Below are 13,426 nucleotides of genomic sequence, written 5' to 3'. Positions count from 1 at the left end.
TTATATTGTAATCATTTGCAAAGTTAATTTGATATTATTGACTAAAAATATCATTTTTTTATACATAAAATTAAAAAAAAAGCTTGAAAAAATAGTAAAATATATAAAATATAAAAAAACAGAAAAGGGGAAAAAGGCGTTAGCCCCACTGTAAAAGAATTTTTATAACAAAATATATAAAAATAAATAAAAACTAGCTAAAAAATGGGTCCCACAATAAGATGTGGGCCCACTGTAAATGTTTTTATAATAAAAAAATAAATGGGCCCCAAAAATAAGGTGGGCTCCACCATTAAAAGTATTTTTTATAATAAAATATATAATAAAAATTTAAAAAAAAAGCTTGAATAACTGATGCGTAGATTGCACAGTACCGGCCCATTAGTAAAAAAATTTAAAAATAATAAGCCCTGAAAAAATACAAAACAAAAAATAATTCAATAAAAAATCATAGTCCCCATTGAAATAAAAAAAAATGTAAATATATATATAAAAGAAACTAAAAAAGATGAACGCTATTAAAATAATTAGTTCATAAAACACCGCTTTGCACAGATTATTATAATAATTTTTAATATTTTATTGAATTGAAAACTTATTGATCATTCCTCTAACATAAATAAAACTAAGACTTCAAGAAAGAATAATAAAATTTTAAAAAATACTAGCACTGAATTTTAAAGTAAGGAAATTAATAAGCAAAACTAATATGTAAAATTATAATTAAAAGGAATTTAAGAGATGTCCAACTTGATTTTTAATGAAAAATGTAAAGAATAAAAACTACAACTATAATGCTTTCTTTGGAGTTGTAGAATGGATCATACTTAACCTAAGTGATAATCATTTGGGACCTTGGAGCATGGAAGTGAAACATAAGAAAATGTAAGTGCGAAACCAAGATATTTGCCTCTTTTGGTCCAACACCTCACTTCTAGCACTATTTTAGCACCTCACTTCTAACACTATTTTAGCCAAAATCAAATCCCCTTAAATCTTACTGTAGCACATATAAATCAAGTTTATACCAAAGCAAGTAAGTAGCCATCAAATTTCTAGCTAAATTAAGCTCCAACATTGATGCTTTTTCATTAAACTCACTAAAAAAAACCAATATTTAACTTATCAGAATTAATCACAAAATAAAATTTAGAAGTAATAATAATTACTTGAAGATAGTCCTTATATATATATATATATATATATATATATATAAGGTATTTACCTTACCTGAAAACATCAACTAAGGCTTGAGAGCTAGTTCTCATGGTTAGTGAAAAAATTGAATCTTTAGCTTTCTCACCAATGCCATAAACTGGATAAGCCTTCACCTATTAAATCAAATTAAAGTAAAAAATAAAGAACTTTAAGCCATAGTTTAGGTGCTAAAACCCAGACAATATGCAAGTATGTATTACTTAGAAATTTTCCTTGCTTAAACCATTTATTAGATGGATTTAGCTCATTTGAATATTTCCTGTCCAAAACAAACCCATATTTTTATTCAATCATGACTAATGTATTACATTTTAAGCGGGAAATTGTATTGAAAGATGAATGTACCTCCATTCAAAATAATTTTAGGCTAAATTAATGTTAAATAAATAAAATAAATAGATTAGATACATTTATAGTTGAAGAGATTACTTAGATATATTTTACTATTACCAAAGTATTGATGTAAGTATCAATATGTTTTTTAAAACCCTCATTTTGAAAGATGATTAAAACTAACAAAGGAGAGGAGAGCAAATTAGTATGAACTCAACAAGAGATTTCTGCATTTTAGAAACTGGAGACTTTGATCAATCACATTCCAAATATCCAAAAAATTTAGCTTCTCTATATAAAAAGAAAAAAGAAAGACAAAAAAGAATCACAAAAGAATCATTAGGTAAACATATAAATAAAGTAATTCGATAAGTAGAATTGAGAACAGAGAGAGGTAACAGCTCATTATTCAATAATTAAAGACTTCTAATTACCCCAAGTTGAAAAGCTATATATGAGTATTATTATAAACTATAAGTCGTGTTTCTAATCATTTTTTTTATTTGTTATAGGCTTCAAAATTAAAGTGATAATACCTCACTATTTTTACTTTCATTTTAACATAATAACAAGACTTGACAAAAAAAAAAAAAACCTTTTGCAATAGGCTTAGAATGTGATAATTCCAAGAATGAAAAAATGACTAATGAAATACGAATTAGGGGAAAAAGGTATCACACAAACTTTTAAGGACTTCGATTATTAAGGAATAACACTTGAAAACATTTTGCACTTTTTTGTTCAACAAAGATGTATAATTGTAGCCATGAAACAATATTTATATTTCACATACATGTGTAATAATCGGGGGAAAATGCCAAATCTTTCTAGAATACATATTTTTCGAGAGAAAGGTTAATTAGATTCAAATTGTATTTACAATGTTTGTAAGGGAATGAAGTATGCATGCCAAACTAGCTTTCTTTGTCAGCTTATTATGGATCTTAGGGCACTGATCACATAAGGGGTGATCTCTAGTTAACAATCCTCTATATAAGTACATAGAAATAACATAATAGTCATCACTTGTTATTCATTTGCAATATCGAATACACAACTATAGAGTATGTGTTTGTAATGAAAGCAATTGTCAAAAACAATGATAATAAAAACCAAACTCGATTAGGTTAAAAGACCCAATATCTTTTTAAATGTTTAGAAAACAAATCTATCATTCGTAGCATTCTTTATGAACTGAGTAACATGATTTTCAATTAAACTTTTAATCAATATAAATAGTAAAAGTGTAAAACCATAATGGGAGACTCCATAGAGGATTGAGCAAATCAGACCATATTTTATATTGATTAATTACTAATATAATTTAATCTTTATTAGTTGGATTTAAAAACATAGCATGAGATTCTATAAGTAAGTCTTTATGTTATGCTTAGAGTCTATGTGTTTCTATATTTGCATAATAGTTTGATCGTATTTTGCTACTGAGTATAGCTTTGTTTGTGAGTATAGTAGCAATTGCTATTTCGTTGGATAAACAAAACATTTTACTTATCTAAAGGAAAATTTTTGAAATTGAGCTATTTTGAGAAAGTTGTAAAGTGCAGGAAATTGGACTCATATCATCAACAATTAAAAAGAGGGAATAGACATTAATATTTTTGGCAAGGATCATAAAAATCATATGCATAATTGGGAATAAAACATAAAAATATATAAATGAATTGCAATTTAAACTAAAAAAAATAATAAAAAAGAAAAAAAAAGACTCACTTTATAAAAATATCATAATACTTGAGATCTAAAGTAAAGAACATTCATTCAACATATTTTATAGCCATTAATGCTCTATGCACAGCTATCTAATTTGTAGACTGCAAAGCCTAAATCCAAAAAAAAAAAAAATTTCTTTTTATAATTAAATAAAAAATTTAAAAAAAGTTTCTACTTTTGTTCGAAACCTTGCATCACTCATTTCGGGTCATAGGCAGAGAGCCCTAAAATGCAATTTTAAGAACTTCTATGGGTTTGTTCTTGAGATAGGAACAAATCAATGCACTATTAGCTTCCACAAATTTCTTTACTTTTGCCATCATTGCCAATTCATTCACTCATTTGATTCAAGACTTGTTCCAGAACAATTTTCTATAATATCTATATAAAAAAACACTAATTAAACAAAAAAATACAAACTAATTTACAAAAAAATCTAACTAACTATTATCCATGCAATATGTAACAAATATTTTAGATAAATATTTTAAAAAATTACTAACATGCGAACCAATTTGGAAAGAGAAAAGTTGTTGTCCTTTATCCTTAATGTTAAAATGACATAGACAGAGAGATAATTAATAATTCAATGGTAATAAAATTGTACAAAAAACTTAATTTGTCATTTTGGTTGAATCTACTACTCACATCTAGAACTTTTCAAATATATCACTATATTTCCCTGCACAAAAAATAAAAATACAATTTATACCCTCAAACATAAAAACAAAAAAAATCGTGTTAATAACACCAAAAAGTAAGCAAATTTTTAATCAAAATTGAGCTTTTAAGAAAAATATTTTTGATTAAAAAAGTAAATATTGATGATTGAAAAAAAATATGAACTAGGTTTGTTTTAGCTACAATGAAAAAAACACAAGTTTATTGGTCGATAATGTTGAAACCTAAAGACCTATTAAAAAAAAGGCAAAAGCAAGAAAAATAAAGAAAGGTAAAATATGAAAAAGAGAAAGAAAGTAATAGAATGAAGTTCAAGGGTTGTGAAAAAAAAGGTGAAAGCTTTCATAGACATAAAAAAATAATTAAAAAAAAACAAAAAAAACAATTATTGAATCGAATAAAGAATTAAAGCCTAAGAAAAAAAACTAATTGTCATCACTAGGATCCTCAAGAGATCCTTTTTATATAAGGCAATATTGATGGCTTCCAACAAAAAAAAATATTTTTGAATAATAAATATATAAAACTTTTAAAAATATAAAAATATAAGTAAGTCAAACGGTAAAAAAATTTATCAAGGGAAAAAATAGTCCTACCATTAAAAAATAATGGGTCATGAAAAAATATTTTATAACATTAAATATTAAAAAATAATAATATTTTAAAAGTTGAAAAAGAAAAAAAAATGAAAAGAAAAATTAGTCTCACAAAAAGTAGCAAGCCTCAGTCGAAAGTAATAAATTTAATTTAATAATATTATATATTAAAAAATTAAAAAAAATAAACTAAAAAAAACAAAAAAAATCCAACAAAAAATAATGAGCTCCACTTGAAAATAATAAAATTAATTAAATAATTAAAAAATAACAAAAAAAGGAAAGCGAAAACCGGATAAAAAATATGGGTCCTAAAAAAAATGATGGACCCCATTTGTAAGAGACAAATATTAATAAAATATATAAAAAAAAAAGCAAAAAAAAAATAAAGGCCTCTACAATAGCCCCGAACATTTGCCACATTTGTATGTTAAATATTTAAAAAATTAAAAAATAATAAAATAATATGAATTTTTCTTTGCATTTCAAAAAGCCCAAATTCTTCAAGAATAAAAAATATATAATTTATAGCACGAGAAAAGAAAAGGGCAGAAAAAAATGAACTCCTCCTTTTTTTTTTTTTGCAAGCATCGGTATCATCGAAAACGGCAAAATCTTTCATTTCCATCCATTCATCTTCTTTCTTTTTTCTTTTTTCTCTTTTCGCTCGAGCCTTTCACCTCCTTTTCTTTGTGGTAATATTTTTTTATTAACTTTCAAGTGATAATGCAATAATGGTGTCTGTGGGTGGGTGGATGAGTAGGTGAGTAGATGAGTCTGATAAAGACCTTGAAATTTTTTACACGGGAAGAGATGAGATGATTATGGGAGAAGGGGAGAACAAAAGGGAAGGAAATAAGAAAAAAAAGAGAGGTTAATATGGAATGGATACGTGTAAAGCAAAATATGAAACATTTATACATTCAATTAGTGAATTATTATGCGTGTAAAGCATAATATGCAACATTTTAAGATTCGATGAGTGAATTATCGTGCCTTAAATTTAATTTGAGTAATTGGTGTTACTAAAAGAATGATTAGGACAGTAACTTTAAAAAAGAAAAAAAGCAAAAAATGAAGTTGAAATCATGAATGAGTAGTACATTTTGGAAGATAGTGATGATTTGTTGACTCGTGGCCATGAAAGTCATAACAAGATTTCTGCCATAATTTATACTAAAACAGAAGCTTCAGCTCCTAAAACCATATCTGTGATCCACATTTCTTCTTCAGAAAACTCAAAAAGTAGTATTACTGCTTTTGAGTCCAACCAATCTAATCCAAAATTATTAGGTTTGATGAAAGCGTGTTCAATTCACATGCAAAGACGGCCCTGTTTAACTAACGTTTCGGTGAGTCTAAACTTCGTTGTTTTCTTCATTACTTCGTGTCTTTCTATTTGGGTATTTTAATTTCAATACGGGGTTTACATTAGAATTTCACTAAAATAGCCATGGACTCGGTTATATCTTTCTAAAAGTTTCTGGGGTATCTGCTGCTTTTGAGTTGATTGTCTTTTATGCTACTGAATTTTCTGGGTTCTTTCGACATTTGACTTGAATTTATGACAGGTCTGGAGCTCAAAACTCTTCACTTAGAATTTAGAAAGCAATGTTCTGTTGGGTTTTACTCATAAGCTGCTCTGTGCAGTTCTTTTGGGCGGGAAACTGATGGCATGAACTGGAGTGCCTGTACTGAATAAGATTTTGGAGGTTTGGGATTCTTGCAAGGATATTATTGTTTTTATTGATCAGAAACAATGGCCTTGGCTTCTTCTGTTAAAGTGGTTCTTGGCTCAATTGCCTTTGCAATCTTCTGGGTATTGGCAGTTTTCCCTGCTGTCCCATTTCTACCAGTTGGGAGGACGGCAGGGTCCTTACTAGGGGCCATGCTTATGGTTTTGTTCAGAGTAATAACTCCAGATCACGCATATGATGCAATTGATCTCCCAATCCTTGGTCTTTTATTTGGTACTATGGTTGTCAGTGTCTATCTTGAAAGAGCAGATATTTTCAAATATTTAGGTAAGTTGCTTTCATGGAAAAGCAAAGGAGCTAAGGACTTAATTTGTAGAATCTGCCTGATTTCTGCCATTTCAAGTGCTCTTTTCACCAATGACACCTCTTGTGTGATCTTGACTGAGTTTGTGTTAAAAATTGCAAGGCAACATAATCTACCCCCTCATCCATTTCTGCTTGCCCTTGCCTCAAGTGCAAATATAGGGTCTGCAGCGACTCCAATTGGAAATCCTCAAAACCTGGTTATAGCAGTTCAGAGTAAAATTTCCTTTGGGGATTTTGTCCTTGGAATTCTACCCGCAATGCTAGTGGGAGTCTTAGTGAATGCTTTACTTCTTCTATGCATGTACTGGAAATTGTTATGTGTTCAGAAGGATGAAGAAGACGCAACTGGAGAAGTTGTAGCTGAAGAAGATGTGATTTCTCATAGGTTTTCACCAGCTACAATGTCGCATTTTCCGTCTTTGAACTCTCAAGAATGGAACTCAAGATTGGAATCCATGAATGTGCAAAGCTCTCCCAACGGGAATGGAAGCACAGCTCATCTTGACACCCTTAGAAACCGAGTAATTTCAGCTGATCAGAATGAAATCCAGAGGGTACCTAGTGGTGCAACTGATTCTGCAAAGAATTCAAATGCATCAAAGGAGGCAACAGCAGATGCTGTTGCTTTAAAGATGATTGCAACAGCGGATAGCTTGAAAGACGTACTTTCTGTGCAATCTTCAGAAGAAAAGGAAAACTTATCCACAAGGTGGAAAAGGAGGTTTTGGAAATTCTGTGTTTACTTTGTTACCGTAGGGATGCTGATTTCTCTGCTTATGGGTCTCAATATGTCCTGGACTGCAATTACCGCAGCACTTGCTCTTGTGGTTCTTGATTTCACGGATGCTCGGCCTTGCCTAGAAAAGGTTTTTCAAAAAATGAAATCAGATTTCAAAACTAAAAACATATTAGAGAAAAGCAGGATTTTCAATGTTATAGTTAATTAATTAAGCTCAATTATTTTCTGTGACCAGGTGTCCTATTCGCTTTTAATTTTCTTCTGTGGAATGTTTATCACGGTCGAGGGGTTCAACAAAACTGGAATTCCAAGTAGCCTTTGGTACTTGATGGAACCCTATGCAAAGATCAATCATGTTTCAGGGAAAGCAGTTCTAGCCATTGTAATACTTGTCCTGTCGAATTTGGCTTCAAATGTACCAACTGGTATGTTGATGCTTTTCTCCTGTGAACACTTATCAGTTCTGTACTGCCACCTTTATGTAGTTGCTTACCGCTAACATGATTAATATTACCAGTTCTCTTGCTTGGAGGGCCAGTGGCAGCATCGGCAGCTGCAATTTCTGCATCTGATGGGAAGAAAGCATGGCTTATTTTAGCCTGGGTTAGTACTGTTGCTGGGAACTTGTCACTATTGGGATCAGCTGCTAACTTGATAGTTTGTGAACAAGCTCGTCGTACTCCACACCTTGAATACACATTGTCCTTCTGGAAACACCTTAAGTTTGGAGTTCCTTCCACGCTTATAGTCACTGCTATTGGTTTGACACTCATTAGATGATTAAATAAATGTACTTAAATAAGAGGCTTATATAATAAGAATGGAAGAAATCCCGCTTCTAGTTTCTTTTGAGCATTTCTCTCTAGAGATTGGGGAAGATCAAAAGCTGCAATGTTTCACAAATGAGGCATGGTAACTGGCAGCAAATGTAAATTGGCTTGCTCAAATTTTTTTTTCAAATTGACTAGCTATGAACTGATTGATGTGAGACGCTTGAGGGATATCAAAGCATGATTTCGAATCAGATTTTTTTTTTCTTGTGTTAAGACTTTGTTCTCGTAACGTATGGTTTTAAACTTTTTCTTCTAGCAAAAATGGAAGAAAGAAAGGGTCACAATATTCTGCAAAAGGTTTGATCACTTTGAAGTTTCTTTTTCCCTTGTAGCCATCAATATGGTAGTATGTCAAGTTAATAAACACTGCCTTGGATAACCGTACAGTTTGAGCTTGGGTATGCTTTGCCCAGTGCCTTTTTTTCTGTTTTCACAAAGTTTAGGCTTGGCGTTGAGGCGCGATTACATTCCAAAAACTAACAAAAGGCTACTGGATATTCCAAAAAACTAACAAAAATTACTGTATAGTCATTTGGATTTTGCACGATTGCTCGATTTTTCCTACGTTTGGCCACCGACATTTATGGTTCAGTTGCTAAACGCCCCTCCTATCTTTTTTTTTTTCCTATTTTGCCCTTTATTGATACCTAAAGACAAAAATATCCTTACAAGAAACTCTTTATTTTTATTTTTTTAATTTTTAATTTGAAAACTATAAAATAATTTTATTAATTTAATATAATAAAAATATAATTTTATTATTTATTAGTTTTATAAATATTAAATAATTTAAAAATTTTATTATATATAATTTTTATTCAATATTTTTAATAACCATTTTAATTTTATTATTTTAATAATTAATTTTAATATTATAATAATTAATCTCATGTTCGTTATTATTTTTAACATCATTAGTCAATCTTATCTTCACCCTCAGTTTTATAAAGATTTGGGCCCCCTTTTTAAAAACTTGAACTACAATTTTGAGCCCTTTATTCTCAAGCCTAACAGGCAACCCAAGCCCTAGTGTATTATTCAATATGCATTTATTAAGGTTTAATCTCTTTTTTTTTTATTCTTAAATTTTTGATTTAATGACTAAAGATATTTAAAAAAATATTAAAAGTTTAATTTTGAATCAAAATTTTTTTTATTCATATTAAATTCTTTTCTTCCCGATATAACAAAAAAACAAGTCCCTTTTTCTTTAACCGTGAGTTTAGCTCTCTTTGTAAACACAATACAAATAGTAAATAATTTGTTTAGGCTTACCCAAGGGAATCTCGCATGTATAGGCCGCCGCTAAAATATTGAAATGGCGATGCCACATTTGAAGCAGTTGATCTTAGCCATAAAAATTTTTATTTCCAAACGAGTTGTCAACAACCTGTGGTGTTATAGTTGTTACATGTACCTTTCCCTCAATAACTAGTGTCCGGTCCTATTATGTCAGGATCAAATTTTTTAATTTTAAAATATAAATTAATTTTTTATTTTAATATAAATTATAATTGTTTAACTCATTTGATTATTTTTAATAAAATATCATATATCAAAATTTATAAAATAATGTCAATTTAATAATTTAATATGTGATTAATTTTATATTATGTTAAAATTTAATACATAATTTAATAAAAATATTATAATAATTTTGAAACAAAATATTACATATTAATATTTTATAAAACATTCATAAGAGTATTTACATAATTATGATATAAGAAGTATTACAATAATTTTGATCAATTATGATAAGAAAAATATTCTTATAAATATGATATGAGGGGTATTATAATAATTTTAATCAAATATGGTAAAAAGGATATTTTGTAATTATAATAAGAAAACATTATAATAATTTTGGTCAATTATAGTGGGAAGGTATTTCTATAATTATAGTACAAGAGTATTATAATAATTTTGATTAATTATGTGAAGAGGAGTATTTCTGTAATTATTATAAACAAGTATTATAGTAAATTAGAATACGTGTCAAAATTATATCAAATAAATATAGAGGTATTATAGTAATTTTTATGAAAATTATTTTAATATATGTTATTTAACATTTAATAAGTTATTTAATAGCGTATTATAGTAAATTTTAAAAAAATTTCATGTCAAATTTTAGTCAATTATATTGGAAAGATATTTTTATAATTATTGTAGAAAGATATTATAGTAATTTTAAGTAATTATAAGAAGATAAGTATTTTCGTGATTATGGTAGAAAAGCATTGTAGTAAATTTGAATACATATTGATATTATATCAAATAAACAGAGGGTTATTATAACAATTATTAATAGAATTGTTTTATTATATGTTATTAGGAATGGTAGCCTAATCTGTACTTGACAAGTTTTGATTTGACTCGACCTTTTAGGGTTGATTTTTTTTTTTTGAAAATTAGATTTCAGCTCAGATAATTGTAGAATAAAATCGGGATTAGGTTTTAGGCAAACCTGCCCTGACCTTATCTGGTATATATATTATTTTTTAATTAATTAATTAATTATATGTATATTTTTATATATTTATTTAATTTTATATTTACATTAAAAAATAATATTTTATATTAAAAATATTTTATTAATTTTAGGTCGGATCAGGTATAAAAAAATTAAAAAAATTAAAAAAAATCAGATCGAGTTGGATTTGAGGTGAGCAAAAACCTTCCCTTCCCCGACCCATTACCATCTCTATATGTTATTGATTTTGAAACAAAATGTCACATGTTAACTTCTTATTAAGCATTCATAAAGGTATTTTGTAATTATGATAAGAGGGGTATTATAGTAATTTTGATCAATAATAAGAGAATGAATACCTTCGTAATTCAATAATAAGTGAATGGATATTTATGTAATTATGATATGAGGGTATTATATTAAATAATTATAAGAGAATGAATATTTTTGTAATTATAATATGAGAAAATAGTAGTCAATTTTATGAGAGGGGATATTTTTCTAATTATGGAATAAGGGTTTATAGTAAATAATTATAAGAGAAGGGATATTTTTGTAATTATGATGTGAGCATAAAATTGTAATTTTAGACATGTGTCATTTTCTTATCAAATAATGTGAAAGGTAATTTGGCAATTTCATTAGGGATTTTTTCATTATATGTATATTATAATAATTATTAAGGGAATTGTTTTAATACATGTTATTAATTTTGAAACAAAATGCCACATGTCAACTTCCTATTAAGTATTCATAAAGATATTTTCGTAATTATAGTAAGTGGGGTATTATAGTAATTTTGATCAATTATGAGAGAAAAGTATTTCCATAATTATAAGAAGAGGATATTATATTAAATTTGATCAATAATAAGAAAAAGGTATTTTTGTAATTCAATAATAAGTGCAAGGGTATTTTTGTAATTATAATATGAGGTATTATAGTAAATAATTATAAGAAAATGGTATTTTCATAGTTATAATTTGAGAGCATAACAATCAATTTATAATAAGTGATATTTTTGTAATTATGATAAGAGGATATTATTGTAAATAATTATATGAAAATGTATATTTCGTAATTATGATATGAGGACAAAATAATGATTTGGACATGTGTAATTTTCTTATCAAATAGAGTGGTACTATTTACACCTTAAGTTATTCTCTTAATACCCTACTACTATTAACACTCAATTTTTTACTCAACATATCTCAAATCCAAAACACAAATTTATTAAAAACCCAAATACCAATCTCTTCACGCCCTATCTCCCTTAATCGAAAACCTAAACCCTTGAAGGAATAAGCTCCAGATTAAGCTTCAATCACCCATTTGATGTTAGATAACTTAGAATTAGAGGTAAATCATTCATTTTTTTTTATTTTTTCATTTGATTTTGTGTTTAGTTTAAAAAGATTTAGGATTTTAAGTTTTTGGATGTGATTTAAGGTACGATTCGAACATTTGAAAATGAATTTCTAGAAATTGTTAAAGATTTTCTAAAATAGATATCCAGAATCGTTCAAGAACTTTTGAAAATTTATTTCTGGAATCCCTTAAAGGCTTTTAAACATCCATTTTCAAAAACTTTTAAGAATTTTTGAAAGTGTATTTTCGACATTTCTTAATGGTTTTCGAACGTTTATTTTTGGAATCTTTTAAAAATTTTTGAAAATGGACTTTTAATACATAATAAATTGGCAGCGTAATGAACATTAACCCTCACAATGTTATCAACAGGCTAGAAAATTCGACAATAAGGACCTCTAATCTTTTGGTTACGGTACTATCCATTTAATAATATTTGTAATATTTTTGTAATTTTGAAAAATATGCATCTGAGAGGAATCATTAAATGTGAAGAGACGCTTATGCAATTTGGCTATTGCATTATATGTAATGGAGTGTGACTGTCTCATTGCATATGGTGCAATAGCCAACTTGCATGAATGTCTCTTCATAATTACCAATTCCTCTCAGATGTATGTTTGTCAAAATTACAAAATATTGCAAACTTTATTGAATGGATAATGCTCGGTGACTAAAAGATTAGAGATTTCTATTACTGGATTTAAATAGCCTATATTTTGAAGAAATCATTAGAAACCTATTTGGAGATCACAGCAAGAGACATTCAATATTCTCGTGCTAGACATTGACTAAGAGATTGCAACAAAGAAACTAAAGTAAAAAATTACTCTCAGAAATGAATTTTCGTATAATTATAATACTTTTTGGAAATGAATTTTCAGATAATTGTAATGTTTTCCAAAAATGCATTTTTTGGTATAGTGAAGAACTTTTCAAAAATGAAATTTTGATAACTTACTGAGAAGGGGTGTGAATGATAAAAAGGTAATTAAGTAATGGGTATTTAGTAATTTTCTTAAAGGTTAATTTTTTGGGGTGTATTGAGAATTTTTAGGTGTAAATAGCACTACTTATTAAATAATGTGAAAGGCAAGTTAGTAATTTCTTTACGGATTTTTTTTATTATATGTATAGATTTCATGTCTATCCTCAAAGTCTTATTACTTCTTAAACTCTAAAAAGTGAGAGAGAGAGTTGAGAGGCAACCCAAAGTACATTTAAGATGATCCTATTCTTGAAAGTGCTTAGTATTCTCAACTAAAAGGAAAAGTTGATTCCAAGTAGGGGATTTAGTCAAAGTACTGTCAACAGCTTTGTAATAACATTTTTGCTGATAAAACCCACCAATTAATTTTCTAGTTTTTTTCATTGTACTTACTTGA

The 13,426-nt window shown here is 27.9% G+C and overlaps 1 protein-coding gene across 1 annotated transcript; it reads left to right on the top strand.

Annotated features, from left to right (window-relative positions):
• The first annotated feature begins 5,670 nt into the window (after positions 1-5,670).
• On the top strand, positions 5,671-8,394 carry LOC111289914 (silicon efflux transporter LSI2-like). The gene is made up of 4 exons (XM_022881274.2): positions 5,671-5,911; positions 6,131-7,488; positions 7,597-7,786; positions 7,879-8,394. The coding sequence occupies exons 2-4, from the start codon at positions 6,319-6,321 to the stop codon at positions 8,139-8,141; spliced, it is 1,623 nt and encodes a 540-aa protein (XP_022737009.1). The 5' UTR covers positions 5,671-5,911; positions 6,131-6,318; the 3' UTR covers positions 8,142-8,394.
• The last annotated feature ends 5,032 nt before the right edge of the window (positions 8,395-13,426 follow it).

This window comes from Durio zibethinus, chromosome 11, assembly GCF_047325235.1.
Source record: "Durio zibethinus cultivar Kanyao isolate XHJ-2024 chromosome 11, ASM4732523v1, whole genome shotgun sequence".
NCBI lineage: Eukaryota > Viridiplantae > Streptophyta > Magnoliopsida > Malvales > Malvaceae > Durio > Durio zibethinus.
The sequence above is the reverse complement of the archived record's forward strand: the minus strand, read 5'-3'. Positions and strand labels throughout refer to the sequence as shown.

Coding starts and splice junctions, on each gene's coding strand:
- LOC111289914 (XM_022881274.2), top strand. CDS start 6,319: ATGGCCTTGGCTTCTTCTGTTAAAGTGGTTCTTGGCTCAATTGCCTTT. Junction 7,489..7,596: donor CTCGGCCTTGCCTAGAAAAG/GTTTTTCAAAAA, acceptor TTCTGTGACCAG/GTGTCCTATTCGCTTTTAAT. Junction 7,787..7,878: donor GGCTTCAAATGTACCAACTG/GTATGTTGATGC, acceptor TAATATTACCAG/TTCTCTTGCTTGGAGGGCCA.